Source organism: Anopheles stephensi, chromosome 3, assembly GCF_013141755.1.
Source record: "Anopheles stephensi strain Indian chromosome 3, UCI_ANSTEP_V1.0, whole genome shotgun sequence".
Taxonomy (NCBI): Eukaryota; Metazoa; Arthropoda; class Insecta; order Diptera; family Culicidae; genus Anopheles; species Anopheles stephensi.
The window spans coordinates 1027632-1043204 of NC_050203.1; the positions used below are offsets into that span (position 1 = coordinate 1027632).

A 15573-nucleotide genomic window follows, 5' to 3' on the forward strand; every position below is an offset into this window, starting at 1 on the left:
ATGGGCAAACAACCGACGACACGGAATGGGAAGTTGAGCGTTTTGTGTTATGCTCAGAAAATGTGCGCATTGCATACCTTTTATCAGCGTGGTGCTTGCGTCCAGCTGATCAGAATCAAACAGGCTGTTGTTGGATGAAATTGAGATTAATTATGTATATACGGCAAAGTTTATCGGTAGCTAATAGCATGTATCTTAGGTGAGATTCATTAAAATAAATGCAGTTTTAACTTAATTGTTGTTTATTGAGTATCATTTCCAGAATTGTACTAAACCATTTTGAATGTTCATGTTATTAAATTTTTTTATAATGTGTAGAAAAAAAGGCAGCAAGCCTTTTTAGTAAAAATCCGAAACTTATCCTTTTTATTGAAATGAAGTTTAAAATATTTTATCTACCTTTCGTAATGTGTACCGGTTTGTGTCTAAACTACTGTAATTCAAATCAAAATTCAATCCCGATTATCCGTGACGTACGAATAATCGAATGCGACGAGAACTCCACGGATAATCGAGACGGCCTCCCCCAATCGTAAATACAACAAAGTGAACGGAAAGCCAATCTTTCTAATTTAGTTAAATTAATAGAATTGTGTAGCGCGTAGTGAAAATGGACGCTCATCGGGAAGCGATTCAGAAACAGATACACCAGGATTGGGCCAATCGAGAATACATCGAAGTGATAACAGCGAGCATCAAGCGCATCACGGATTTTCTCAACTCGTTCGGTATGTATCGCCGTGTCGCCGACAACAACACACTCATTCCGTGTGACCCATACAGTAAATTCTAATATTTCCGGTTTCCGCTTGTAGATATGTCCTGCCGATCCCGGCTAGCGGTGCTGAACGAGAAGTTAACAACGCTAGAACGACGAATCGATTACCTCGAAGCGTGCGTCACGAAAGGAGAAACGTTGCAATAGTAGTGCGTGTGTCCGGGTGCGGCCTTAACAAGACAGGACACACTGCGAGACAAGCCCTTTTATCTGGGACGTAAACAAACTGCACGCAGACCGGAGAAAACTTCAGCATGAAGATTTCATTACAGTGTAAAACTCTAGCGACAAAGCTCTTTCCTCCAGAAGAAGTAACCGATGGTGCACGTACGTGGTACACAATCGAAATGCCAACGTGTAGTGATAGGGTAGCGCATGTTAGTTGAAATATCCGAGACTGGGGGAAATCTTTGAGTAGACCTAGGTCGCCAGTCTGGGACCACGGGTCGGTCATGGACAGAATCGGTCTGTGCGAATTAATCATTTGCCAGGAATTATTTATACGTATCGTACGGCTTTATATGTTTCTTTCTAGAATGATAGCATGATAACCCATAAACTTGGAGGCACGCTGAGGCCTCTTCATGTACGAGAAATCTTATCTTCTTTTATCCTTTCTTTGAGAAAACAGACATTACCTCTTTAATCGGCTTAGCTCTTCACTCCACGAACATTCGTCTAGGGTAGAAAGTTGAACAATAATCAAACCATAGCGAAAAAGGGAAGCAAATTTTCGATAAATGAAAAAAAAAATAAATATTTTACTTTATTTCAATCCTTAATCACGAAGAAAAAAAACACAAACACTCTCGGTTCGCGGTTTCGCGATGGAAAAGAGACGAAACGACGGAGCTCCTTCTTACAACGGTAGAACGAAGCAAAGCTCCCGACATTGAAAACTACGCCTTACGCTGTCGCCTTCCCTCTCTCTCTCTCCGTTCTCTTCTCTTTGACTCTTTGACGCTTAAGATAATCGATAAAAGTTGGTGGTTTAAAACGAAAAATGTAGTCTTACACAGCTAACCCGCTAAACGCGAACTCCGAACCACCTGGCAGCCGGGTTCCTGATGAAGAGGACGAAATGTACTGCTTGTCCCTGATGCGCGGGAGACGACAGGGGGAGGAAGGGTTGAGGGGGGAATGGGGTATGTGGACACGCTGCTTCCACGCCGCTTCTGTTCCATGCATGGCAGTGACGTTCAACTGGCCACTAGAAGTGGTGGTTCCCAGGCGAAATTTACTTCCGCTCGTAGCTATCGTACTCGGGTTCGTCCTCGTAGCGTGGCGTGGTGGACTGGACGTAGGAGCCGGGCTGGGCTGCAGGTCGTCGCTGCTGCAGAGAGATGTTAATCTCATCCGGCGAACGGTAGACGCTGTGGGTGGGTTGAGGAGAGGATGGCAACCGGTAGGACGAGGGTGTCGTGGCATAGACCGGCTGTTTGCGAATCGTCTGCTGCTGTGGCTGGTGGTGGTAGGTTTGCTTGATTGGCTGCTGGGGCTGGTGACGTTCCTCGTGCTGACGCAAGACGCGTTCCTCATCATAGTGACGCTCGTCAACGTAGAAGTTCTCCGGGTAGTAACGCTCCGAATACCTGCGAAATGAGAGAAGAGATGTAGAGACGTTCATCCAACCTGATGCTGGTGTTGAGTGAGTGGGAGACTTACCTTAGTGTAACGTTAGGCTTGGTCATATGCTCCTCCATGTTGATCGGCTTGTAGAGGTAATCGTTGACGAAGTGATACTTGGACGACTGTTCGCAGATGTTGTCACCGGACGGCGGCATACAGATCAGGTGCACCTGGTGGAAGGTGAAACCCTCGGGGCAGATCCACGAGTGCTTCTGGTTCTCCTGACAGTAGTGGAACACCTCGCAGCCGAGGCTCTCGTCGGCGTAGTAGCCGGTCGTGCGGCCCGTACACTGGAACTGAGACTTTTCGAGCAGCAGCGTCAGTCGGTCCGGTTCTTCTTCCTGTTCCAACTCTTCGCTCGAGTAGGACGGCTTCTTGAAGCTCTTCTTCAGCGTGTTACCCTGCTGCTGCTGCTGCTGCTGACGACCGCTGTTGTAAGACGCAACTGGCCGATCATCCTCCTCCTCTTCGGAGGAACTGCTGCTGTACTGGTTCGAGTAGGGTCGGGCCCGGTACGCAACATTATTGGCCGCAGCAGGTACGGTGTCGGAGGAGCTCGCCGAAGACGTCGCGGAGGACGAAGGCGAAGCCGATTGCTGCTGCTTGTACTGCTGGCCAGATACTACACACAGCAGCAGTATTCCGCAGCACAGCTGAAGCGTTAATCTGCGAGTGAAAGAAAGGCACACAAAACTGCAATTAATGTATTTGATTAGGGGCTTGCCCGAAAGAAAGTTTTTGCGATGCCGCTCTCCCGGCGCTTCCGACCACTCATCGACATCTAATCCCTGCAGCCAGTGCAGCCACGCATGAGCACCTAGACAATGGCCAATTAAGGGTGAAGAATCCGCAAGAACCGCCGAAAGTCACACGCACATCATAAATGCATCGAAAGCGATGAGAAGCGATCAGCGTAAGGTCCCTGGTGAACTTTCGCCCGTTTACACGAGACGTTTTGGTGATGGCTTGTCGTGCTGCATGAGGGTCATAACCTTTGCGCATTGGACAGGGGGGAACGGATGAGAACGATGGCTTTCCCTTCCCACAGACCAGCGACTCAAGCTGCGATCCGCCACATCATCTGCATGTGCGCAATTTTGTCTACACCTTCACACGCTGCCTCACCGATTGTCTCGGCGTTTTGGAAATGAGATCATCATCATGCACTCGCAAGCCAAACGCGGGGAAGCATCGTTTGTCCACGTGTGACGGGGCGTTCGCTAAATGGCATTCATCAGCATAAAAAGCGACAACAGACGCATTCATCGATGTTGGCTGGCGTACGTCGATTTGAATTGTCTTTTTCCCAACGATCGTGGCCAAAGGCGTGCGAGGAGCCGCGACGCTTACGCAACCTCGTGACGACCGATCGTCTGGGTGTCATTTGCCGCGATCGGTCGCCGCGATGCGCCCCAACAGAGACAAACTAATCCCCCAGAGTCGAGGTGTTCATTACTCTGGAAAGGAAAAACTGAAAAGCACCGGGACGTAGAGAAAGGGCACCTTACGTTGGTAGCAAAATTGGTAGCTTTTATCTGGACGGCAGCTGCGATCTGCACCGTACCGTGACGGCCAGACGACAAACACCGTTATGAAAATCCGAGATATGGTTTATTATATCATCGATTAAAGGCGTATAGATTGCAATGAAAGTGAGACGAGGAATGTAGCTTGTCAAACGCGTCAAACCAGTCAAGGATGAATGGTCGTCGCTGTGGATCGCGATCGAGATGGAGGTACCCGAGGCATGTGTGCTCGGACCCGGATCGTGTTTGTTTTCGCTTCAATGACATGGTTGCAGTGGCTTTTATGATATGTCAAACGGTACTCCAATTACAAACCGTGGCAGCTTCCTTCTTATTAAAAGTAGATTAACGTTCACTTCCCGCGTGGAAATTCGCATCGCCATAAAAACATAAAGTAATTCGCATCATGTCCCATGCGGCATGCGAAATGTGCAATATGTTGTGCCCCGGTTGCTCAAGCACGTGTGGATGAGCCAAGATCGTTTCGATTCGGTTTTGCATCATAGCACCGGCGATTTCGGCACGTTGCTATGTGACACAGAAATCGCCGACCCAACGTTCTCACGCGATACTCCACTGGAACGTGTGGCATGCTGAGCTCGAACGATACGCAATTCAGATCACAGCATGCAAAGGTGGATCGTTAGATACTTGGGGCGAACACCCATACTCACACACACACACACACGCGTGGAAGTCTTGGAAGATAGCACTGGCAGTGTAGATGGAGCAATATGTGCAATGTGTTTCGTTGAATAGAAGAATTCCCTCCGCAGAGTGATTCGATGCGTGCAAGAATTGCGCGACCAGCTTAACGAGATCGTTCGCGTAGTGGGTCTCGGGAAAAGAGGTCAATCGTATAGGAGGTTCTCGGTCAGACGATGAAGTCTTTTCGGAACAATCACAATAAACACCCTGAGTAAGGTTCCGTCGTACTCCAAGAATGCTTAGTGATGGAAGTCGTAACGAGATCTTGAGTATCTCCGGTGGCAATCAAATGGGGACGCAACGGGGGGGAGCAGAAACAGCCCTTAAAATGCATCTCCACCCATCCGTTACACAAGCAAACACACACACACATGCATCATTGCACTGCTGCTGCCAGTACCCTCTCAAGGCCACGTGGAGTTCAATAATGATGCATTCCAGGCATGTGAGTTTGTTTGCTGTGCAGCCATTGTTTTTTGATTTCCCCGTCGAAGTAGCTAAACATTTCTTTGCTTAACGTCTTTCTAACACGACCCACAACGGCGTCGGAGGTTTGTTTGTTCATTAATCGCTAGTTTATGTTTCACTTTCCAATCCGCCATGCTCCGAAGGTAGCAAAGTGCAGCGAATGAAGTGTTGAGAGCGCTTGTGGATGTGGAAGCAAGATGCAGTTTAGCCGCGAAAATTCCCCACAAAGTGTATGCACACCAGGTAAACCATGGCCAGGGTTATGCGGTTGATTGAATCTCAACCAATTCCCTGGGCCTCCGCCGTTCATTGTCACGCGAAGCGAAAAAAGCAATGCCTCTCGTCGTTAATCTAATAACAAATGCTTTCACTCTCCGTGGTTCGTTAAGCGCTTGGGTTTTTGGCATTTGATTAGTTTATTCGGGGCGCCCTTTTGCTCGGCACATTCAACTTTCGGGCCGTAATTTGGTCTGTCCACAGCGCAAAATTTCCACCCAGAGACGCTCAAATTATTGTTCCGATTCGCGCACCGTAATCGATCGGTGGGTGCCCCTCCCCCCCTGTGGTCAGTCCATTATTTGCTACGTCCCCTCATGCCCGGCTTGTCCGGATGTGTCGCTTATGCAAGCGCGTTTGATTAACAAATTTTTCCACTCGTGAACGTCCGCGATCATTGTCTCGTTGTGCCCAAAAATGGTTCAACCACCCGCTGGACAGCAGAAGGAAAATGACCGCATCCAGTCCCGGATGATCGTGGTTCGTGGTTATGATTGCCGTTAATAGAAAAAATATGTTTCGTTGGCGGAAAAATGATCTCTTCCGGCGTCGCTTTAGGACGGAGCGTGAGAAGCGCACTCTCCTCGTTGCACGCGTCCAAAAAACCTCAGCCACCGCTAAAGTGCAATAAAAATCCTCCAAAGCCCTCCGACCGCCAGTCAAGCCGAGATGTGTGGCGTGAATGGTGAACGGTGGTTGTACAAAGTAAAACGGGCCAGGACAAATGAAACGATGGGGATGACGAATGTTTTCCGCCTCATTATGACACTTTGAGGCTTGAGTTTATTGCTTTTGCCGTTGGCTCACCGGCTCACAGTCAGTTCCGGTAGCTTTGTTCAGACGGCGACGAAGGAGCAAGGCGAGGTAGTACAAGAGTAAGTCCTCACCATCTCTCCATCGCCACTTCAGACAAGCCGAGAGATGTCAGTTTTCCGGCAAATGCGACGCGATACACATTGCACACTAGCAGCGCAGTGCAACATTGCAACATTCGCTTTTCGTGTGGACGCGCTTTTATGACCACCCGTGGCCATTGTGTGTTTCTGCGCCTTCCGATGACTTTCGCCGGGCATGCGTTGTGTTGCCAACGGTCAGCAGGGAAAAGTATTTTCTCTTTCGAAATTCGTTCATCGCAATGGTGATTAATCGGTGGCCCTAGGAGTAGGAGAGCAGATGATCCGCTAGTAGCAGCTGCACCATTGCAGACGCATTGCAGCAATCGAACTCCGATGCTAATGACTGTTTCTGGCACCAAAGTGCAAATGCACACCACTGACACTGGTAATTAACGTGACTAAACGTTTTGCGCAATGTGCACAGACGGGTGCTGTTGCACGTAGGAGAACATAGGAGTGTGGCACATCAGTCATTCATTTGCCATTTGAAGATCGCATCCTACCGTGCGCCGTATGGAGATCGATCTAGTGGGATTCCGATCGCGCGGCAGAACGTCGGTGCTGAGCTCGGTTTCAAAACTGCTCGTTTGACTAATCGATGTGTAACTCCAAGGACGCAAGACTTGGAGCTCCCCGAGGGTCTTATCTAACCTTACTGCTGCTCCCGCGTACTACAACTGGTTCTGGGACGAGCCGGCTGACATGACACTCTCTCCCGTGACTATCCATTGCTTGTGCACCCGTGCGGCTCATTAATCACCCCGGTTCGGGACGAGCTGCCTGGCATACCGGGACTCATCACGTCACGTGGTAGCGTGATCTTTAGCGAACCTGGCCGCCGAACGGCCGAACGACCTTTCCCGGGCCGGGGCTCATTCGGTACACGATCATTTATCAACAATTTGCTCTAGCATAACAGCTCTATCCAGCGGTCATCATTTGCTGCCGACAGCGAAGTCTTCGTTCATCAACCAGCAGTAGTGGTGATAAATTGGAATTGAGATGCGTTGCGTGGTCGTCCTCCCCGAAAAAAGCAAGGGGATTCGTGGGAATCACACCTCCAGCACAGCCAGCCCGGTGTCACAGACGGTGGTGGTCAGTTGGTTGTGATTTCGTCTGGTCGTTGCGAAATCGTTACTCCCTCAATTCACCGGGAATTGATGAGAAGCGAGAAAAAAGCGACACTGCGAAACCTGCTCCCAACGGACACACACACACAGAATGGAAGCGGCGATGCAGGTTAGGTCATGTGCGGTGGACATGACGCCGTAAGCCCATCCGTAGCCCAAGCTATCCCGATTCGGATTCTCCTCCTTCTTGGCCTGAATAAAACAGCATCGCAAAACCGGGGTAAAGGAAAAAAAAGAAACGACCGCAAAGAGGGAGTTCGTCGCTTGCCTGGTTAGTTGAAGTCTTTCGTGCACTGGCAAGGAACGTCGCGATCTTGTTGCGGTTACATAAACAGAGCGCGTACGAACCCGAAAGCAAACCAACCGAACCGTTCGATCGTGTGTTATTTATGGACAAACTGTGTGTACGTGTTTGTGTGTGTCTGTCTGTTTGTGTGTAAAGGACCGATCCCATGCGATCCGAACCCTTTTCGGAACATTCCGAGTCCTGTGATCGAAGTTGATCATCGCAGAAAAAAAAAGTTATCGACCAAAGTGAGAAATGTTTTGAAAAGCAGCACGACAAAAGAGGCCGGGATGAAAAGGAACATAAATGTTAATAAATAACGATCATCTTGCCGCCTTGTGCTTCCCATTCCGACGCCACCGATCGATGAAAAGAACCGATGACTGCGTTTCGGAAACCCCTTTTCCGAGAAGAGGGAGGAGGGGAAGGGTGGGACGATGGAACATATTTAGTCTTCTTTTTTTTTGCACGTAGAAAGCGATCGAAGGAAGAAAGTAAAAGCGACCGATCGCAAGCTTCTCCTGTTTGTGAGCCTTCCCGAAGACCAGGGGAACCAGCTTGGAACCAGGTGTTAGATAAGTGGACAAGATCTTGCGTTTCTTGCGGCGTATTAAATTTACAACGCGCGACAGGTCGGTCTGTTTTCGGTGCAATCACACCACATCACATCGCACGCACCGGGTTATACTGCTGTCGGTGCTGTTAACCTCTTTCCAATCCGGTGTACAGCGATGAGTTCTTGGACAGCCCCTTGGTACCCCGAGGTTGGGTCAGTCGGTCAGTAGTCGGTCTCGTCGCTCGGTCGATCGGGTTTTTCTTTAAGTTGCCTGCTTGTCTGCCCATTTCTTTCTGTCCCTTTTATCGTGTTACGAGTGTCATACCCGGAGGCGTTGATGGTATGATGCAATGCAACCGCCTGGGGACAATCATTAAAGTGCGTACGAGGTGGCCAATCGTTTTGGGCTAATGAATGGTTTTGATTGCCCGGGACTTTTTTGTTTGTGTCTAGCTGTGATGGATGGCGTTCTGTAGTCGGCTGTAGATATTGGATTGGAGGGATTAATTTTTATTTTTAGACTATCTAGTCGCACGCTTATAAAAGGTCACAGCGCTTGAGGAATAAAACTGAACCGTTATTTATATGTTCGCGGCGTCCGCTGTCAATAGACGAACACAACTTGCAACACTATCCTTGGGCGCGCGCGCTGTGTTGCCTTTCTTTCCCGATTTGTCCCAGGCCATCGCTTCGGGCCCGGATCTCCTAATGACTTGCAAAACGACCCCTCAAAGCTAACCCATTTCCAACTGCAATCGATGGCGCGCTCGACGAGTGAGCAATGCTTCGACGTTTGGCAATTCATCCTACCCGCAAACGGGCGCATGCATTATGCAGCGCTCAAGGGTGGCCCCTAAAGAGAGGACACCTTACGGCAGTAAGGAGAAAAGGCTCTGATCGTCTCTGATATCTGGGCACACATTTCGGCACGCGAATCATTTTGTCACCGCGAGTCCACACCGCGCAATGGACTGTTCAGCGGGGGTTTGTTTCATATTGATCTATTGCAATATTCCCCCGCTAATCTGCGCGCCCCGTACAGTTTCTTGGCAGTGTCTTGGAACAGCAAATGGCGACGGGGCGAAATAATAGTATCTCACGTTGGAATGATTGCTGCTCGCGTTAGGAAATCGGAACAACCGTTGTTTTATCATCTCGATTTGGAAGGCGACTCGCCCCCTCGGGGGAGGGCGTGACATGATGTCGTCAACATTAGCGCAGCTCCGGACACGACAAATTTCGTGGCTAATGATATTGGAGCACAAAGCACGAGTTAGGGCTTGATTGCCGGGGTTCAGCGCGTCGTTCGGCGAAAAGCGGCCCCATGCATGACGAAATTGAGCAGGACCGAAAGCAGGACCATTGGGTGGCTAAGAATTTCCCCAGCGGCATTGTGTGTGTGTTTGCTCGATGTGTCACACTGTGCCTGAGGGAGAGCTTGGACATTTTTTCGAGGGAAGTTCGTGATCGCGGCAGACTGCGTTACTTCACTGTTTCCGAATAAGGAAGGGCAGCTGGTGGGTGCCTCAAGAGACGATGCACAATTGCGTGGTTGTTTTAAGTGTTTTTCTCTTATTGTGCTCCTGCAATGTATACATACCTCATTTTTGTGTTGTTACTGCCAACAAAATAGACCAAAAGTGATGAACACTAGACGGGGGGAGGGGAACTGATCACACTGGGAATTGAAGAAGAGAGGAAACAAACGGAACGAGATCACTTTCACTGAAACAAAAAATACACACGTCCTTACAACACACGAGAAAGGATTTATTTAATTTGCATAGAAATGATCGATTTACGGAGTCTCTTTTGTAGTGATTTTACAATGTGAAGAGGTGTTTGAAAACCACTCGCACAATAATCTGCCTGTTCTGGTTGGTCTGCACGTCCACAACGGTGGCACACTGTAAACTGTAGCCTCCGGACGGTGGCCACAAACTTCCGAAGGAACCACAACATTGAGTTCACTTCGTCGATTCCCACTTTCCCCCTGCCTGCCGATTTTCCGGCCCAAGAAGAGAGACCGAGAGAAGGAGCTCTCCATCATCATAATCATGGCCGTTCTTCTCCCTCTCGTGTGGGAGCAAAATTTCGCGATCAGCATACGAGCTGCCTGCATGCAATGCCGATGGTAGGCTACAGATTTATGCTGCTACACCATCAACGTACGATCTGTGCGAGGAAAGCGAGAGTAAGCTTATACAGAGAGGAACGAAAAAAAAAACGAGTGCGCACTTTCCTTTCGTTCGTTAATTGTTATGCTTTCCGATTATAATCGCATATTACCGGATCGCCAAAGGAAAGTCGTTGAATCATACACACAAACACACACAAACACACCATGCATCGCACCAGTCGGATGATCTACATAAAAAGGGGCTCGAGGAAGGGGGGGAGTAAGAGGGTTGGGAAGCAGCCAGATCAAAGGCCTCTCCTCTCGATCATCGACCCGAGGTGAGAAGCACCACTCAGGATTGTGTTTTCTTATTCGCAAGTGCGTTTATGCTTCTTGGAGAGTTTTTGGGGGTTTCCACCTTCAAGGTGGAGAGTTCACTGTAAGACGATTGCACACAAAACCAGGCACTAAAGTTCGCTGCACGAGTGTTTTATCTATGCGCCCCAAAGAGCTAAATGTCACTTCATTTGGCAATTTTATTCACTGTACACTGTGCGGGATTTTTGATGTCCTTAAACTCCTCTACGATATACAATTCTAAAACAAACACCTTTTTTGGCGAGCACTTCGATCGGTCTTCGATCTTTCGTTTGGAGGTGTTCGTCGTCTGCCTGCTTTATGGACGCCGTCTCATACACGAGTGTTCTGCCGGTGCGGACGAATTTAATGTTTTATATGGCTCACCCCCATGCACTCGCCACCCACCAGCACCTTTCCCGGCCCGCGTGTCGACGATGCACATACCATTTGGCGGGCCTTGCTAGCTACCAACCGGACCCCACTACCGAAAAAGCACGGGAAAAAGCTTACCGCGAACGTAACGACTTCAACGAACGAACGAACGACGAACGTTCGGCGAGGTGCAATTTAACGTCGAATGCTGCACGTTCCATATCGTAGCGTGATCGGTGGATGCAGGCGTGAAAGAGAGACTAAGAGAGAGAGAGGGAGAGTGGGAAAGAGAGCGAGAGAGAGAGAGCCGCAACAGATAAAGAGCCACAAACCGACTCGACCCGCTCGTGTTTAAACTGATGCTAATAATGGGGTATGACACTAAAAAAAATCAAAGCAAAACACAGCTCGCCCAAACCGAATGTGAGTTCGATGATTTTAGGATTATTTAATTCACATCCCGCGTGTCCCGTGGGTGTGCGGTGACAAATGAAATGAGTTTTACTGGTGGTGGGTTGTAGCATATGCAAAATTCCAATGACCTCCTAGTGAACAATTCGCCACAAACAGCCAGTCCAACGTCGCTTGGAGCTGAAGTGAGTCGTTCCATTTTATCGCCCAGAAGGTGTCATTTAAAAAAAAGCGAAATATAGCATGACGTCGTCGGTATGGCTTCTTACTAGCAGCCATATTTATTCATTTCCATAATTAATTTAATGCTGCAAACGTTCGTGCAAGCCTCGCAGAGAGGCAATTACTTGATATGCTTCAGTTTCCGTTTTCATTCCCCTTTATCGTTCATTAATTAATGGCTTAAACAAAATGGAGCTCCCTCACATCCCCTTTTCTCCCTTCCTATTCTCCCTGCGCATCACGATCGTCTCTCATGCTCCGCGCTAGATCTTTTCCATTTTCATCTTAATTTCGTCCCGAAAAGCTAAAACGAAAAAATGATTTGCAGTCGACGAAAAAAAAAACAACTCTCAACATTCCAGCATGAAATGGCCGGCATCGAAGGGAAAGCCGATAAAACCTACCCACGGCTAGCGCGTAGCGGCTCACCGTAGCAATGGAAAGTGATCGCGAAAAGCGCCTTGCGAAGAAGCCGCGTGCGTATGCGCACATGAAATGGTAATACCGCGAAGAAAACTTAATAAACGGAACGAAAGTAAAACTACCCTCTGCCGTAGAGCAGCCCTTTTGAGGTTCGTTTGTATTTCTTTTTTCGGAATTTACCTCAAGAAGAAGGCATCGCCGTCGCTACATCGATCGGTTTGTGTGTTTAAGCTGCGAATTTGTATCTGTTTTCGCTTTTCATTTCGTGCGTTCGTTTGTTCGCATTTGGGGTGGATTTTTCATTCGCTGGGAGCGAGTGAGTGAGCAATTTTTGTTTTGATTTTTCCACTTGCTCAAGAGGATCGGTAGGCAAAGTAAAGCATACACAGGTGGCTTTCTTCAAGCATGATCAGAGCATCTCGCGCGTTCACCAGCTCATTCAACCGCGGCTAATTGCGTGCGAATGTGGGCGATTTGACGCAAATGTGGCGTACGGTATTGAACATATCACTCGCTGATAGTGCAGGACGAGCGCGAGTGCAAATCAATGCAAATTCGATTTCCGAGTTACATGATCGTGAAGCAATGCACTTGCAATGATAGTATGTGCGTGCAATTTTCCCGAACGCCAGATGCTACCAACAATTACAGTGGCAAACGTGGCTCGTACGAGCGGGACACGCTACACTTTTGGCCCGCACCGAATAACTGACCATGCGATTTTGGGCCACCGTTCCCAGAACTGCCCGCCCTTCCGACAGCTTCCCTGGGGGTGTGGGTGATATGTCCGGTATTTGATGGATTTGATATGCTTCTATTTAAAGCGCGCAATAATGGACGTGTATGCGAAAGCGAAAGCAGCTGAAGGTTGATGCTCCATTTGCCAACCGTAAAAGGGCACTGATGGACGCACCTCGCACCTGGCAGCCGTAACCAATTTTCAATCGCCAGCCATGTGCCTCGATGGGCACGCGGGCTGTATCTCCGGGATGACCTTTCAGCGCAATGTCCAAGGATAGAGGAGGGGGGATCATTGTGATCGATATAAATTTTCCGACTGCAGGAAAAGCACTTACAGTAACACCTCTCTCCTGCCGGGGTACCTAACCCCGAAACCGGATGTGAAGAAGCAGCGTAGTAGGCCCTCTCGTCGTCGCCTACTCATCTCTGCTGTAGTTCGGTATCGCCAGCGTTACATCGCCGCCTGCTTGCTTCGCTTTCAAACGATCGTTAAACACAATTTGCATGCTTTACTTTTTCCTACACGAGGAGCGTCTGTCTCTTTCTTGGCACAGGTGAAAAGGTTCGTCGCTTTGCTGTTCGCTCAAGTCACCGCGGCTAATAATTGGCTCAATAGCGCGTTTGATGGTGGTGCAGATGCAGTTGCATACAAAACAGGATCAGGTTGATGCATTAAAAGGACTGGCGTGTTGGTTTTGTGTAGTGAAAGTGATAAAAGACAAGGATTGAGGACTGTTAGGTACATAAGAAGCCGATACGGGTGACTTCAATGCAAGATCAACCAGCACAACACTTTAAAGCGTAGTTCACCTTATGCACCGGGAAGCTGATGTCAACGCGAGTGAAACTAATACCAAAAACCAACCCGAAAAATGGTATTTTCGATTGCGCTACATTTTTTCGGCTACGGCTCATTACGCAAGCACTCCAATTTCCCATTATGTCAGCGCAGGCAGCAAGCAACACGTCGCGCCGTGTGTACGTTATGGGATGCAAAATTATATGCGATGGATTCCGTTTTCCTTCTTCTTGCACCACCAGCGAATTCTGCCTCGCTGTCTGATGTTTCTTCCATCAGCGTAAGCACCAGCCACCGTAGACACCAGCAGCAGCAATCCAATGGAATCTCCCCACGGAGGCACGGACAAAACAAGAGCAATCTCATCCCAGGAATCGTTTTTTGGCCGATGGAAGTGGACAGATTGGGATGATTAATTGGTTGGCATGGATGAATCGACGCGGGTGTGGTTTGCAGCGCGATCGACAAAAGGCGATGGTGAGTGCATCGGCGGCGAAAAGAAACCATGATTGGGCAACGAAAATGTAATCAAATTTGAAGCTTTTTACTCATGACGCGCATGTGCGAAATTAAATTCCGCACCTGTGGTTGTTACATATTGCTCGGGCCGGATTAATTGAGGAGTGAATTGTTTTACCCCCTCCGTCCAATAATCGCAGCGCAGAAGAAAGTGTGAATGACATCCTCCATTTTCACCTAGATTAAATGGAGGAAAACCACCAACCAGAAGCTGCCGCCAAGTTTCGGGTGATTGCAAAAGAGAAACTGCTCGATTCGCTTCCGCTTTTTCCCCTGCCTCTTTCGTGTCCCAAAACTAATGGAAGCGCGTGTGTTTAAGTCTGCGGGAAATTGCACCCCCCCTGTGCTGTGGGACGAATGAAACGGATCGCTTGTCTCGGGAACGTATCTTATCGAACAGCTAATCTTGGGCAGCCGGCAGTTTGCCTTAATTTGACGAGCCGCTGCTCCGTCTTGCTTCCATCAGCGCGTGAATAGGTGACGTCTTGGGGCCGCTTTTTCCTTGGCCACATTGGCATGATAATGTGGGTATGTTCGGGCTATCTTTACATTAGGGGTGGCTCGAGATAATCGGAGTTTGTTCGCACTTTTCCACACGCCACACTTACCGCAAACCGGAAACGAACAATTTACATTTGATTGGCGTCGTATTGGGTGGTTTGATTGACGTAAAGATTAATTTGAGTACATTTCGTTAAGCTGTTGTTGCCAATGTTTTCGAATAAAGCTCGCTAATTGTGTGTGTGTGTGTGTGTGTGTGTGTGTGTTGATTTTATGGACATTGGATTAGGATCGAATCGAACAGCTTGATTCAATTAATAAGTGCATTTCTATTCGACATCATTATTTTTCTTCGGCCATAATGCTCCAAGAGACAAACCCGTTCGAAAGGAACGTTTGTGATTCATCGGCGCAGAAGTACTGATTTTAATTATCTCATTAGTATGACGCGCCATCGGCGGAATGCTGTGTCGACGCACACACAGTATGGAAAGATCAACTTCGATTCTTGCTTGCAGCTCATAAACAACACGTCCATCAAAAGGAGTAGAAAAAAGCACGATCATCTCTTCGATAACGAATCATCGAACCATCAGCTCAGCCAGCCACCTTCCACCAAAAGCCTGTTTAATTAGGTGAACTGCTTGATGCTTGTTTTCTTCCTTTTTTTGCTGGCCTCAGTTGCAGCGAAATGCCAATGATGCAATCACGACGCACGACGGACGATGCACCACCGCGGCATGTGCAGCTTTTGGTCACCTGCATGCCGAAGAGACACCACACAGATCACACACCGGTTTAACCACTACCGCATGGGGGACGGGTGGGTACGGAAGGGAGAGAGGGTGAGAGA

General features: G+C 48.6%; 2 protein-coding genes across 3 annotated transcripts; one reads left to right on the forward strand and one right to left on the reverse strand.

Annotated features, from left to right (window-relative positions):
• Positions 1-502: 502 nt before the first annotated feature.
• On the forward strand, positions 503-1560 carry LOC118512118 (probable protein BRICK1-B). Its single transcript, XM_036056094.1, has 2 exons — positions 503-728; positions 816-1560. The coding sequence occupies exons 1-2, from the start codon at positions 611-613 to the stop codon at positions 923-925; spliced, it is 228 nt and encodes a 75-aa protein (XP_035911987.1). The 5' UTR covers positions 503-610; the 3' UTR covers positions 926-1560.
• LOC118512098 lies at positions 1509-11222 on the reverse strand. Of its 2 annotated transcripts, none has more exons than XM_036056065.1 (4): positions 10983-11222; positions 9854-9978; positions 2444-3073; positions 1509-2370 (listed from the first exon to the last, which is right to left on the reverse strand). In XM_036056065.1, exons 2-4 carry the CDS (start codon positions 9856-9858, stop codon positions 2016-2018), a joined length of 990 nt encoding a protein of 329 aa, XP_035911958.1. In that variant the 5' UTR covers positions 9859-9978; positions 10983-11222; the 3' UTR covers positions 1509-2015. The 2 variants fall into 2 exon arrangements, with proteins under 2 accessions (XP_035911958.1, XP_035911957.1); XM_036056064.1 differs by having other exon boundaries at positions 9854-9931; positions 10983-11221.
• Positions 11223-15573: the final 4351 nt, after the last annotated feature.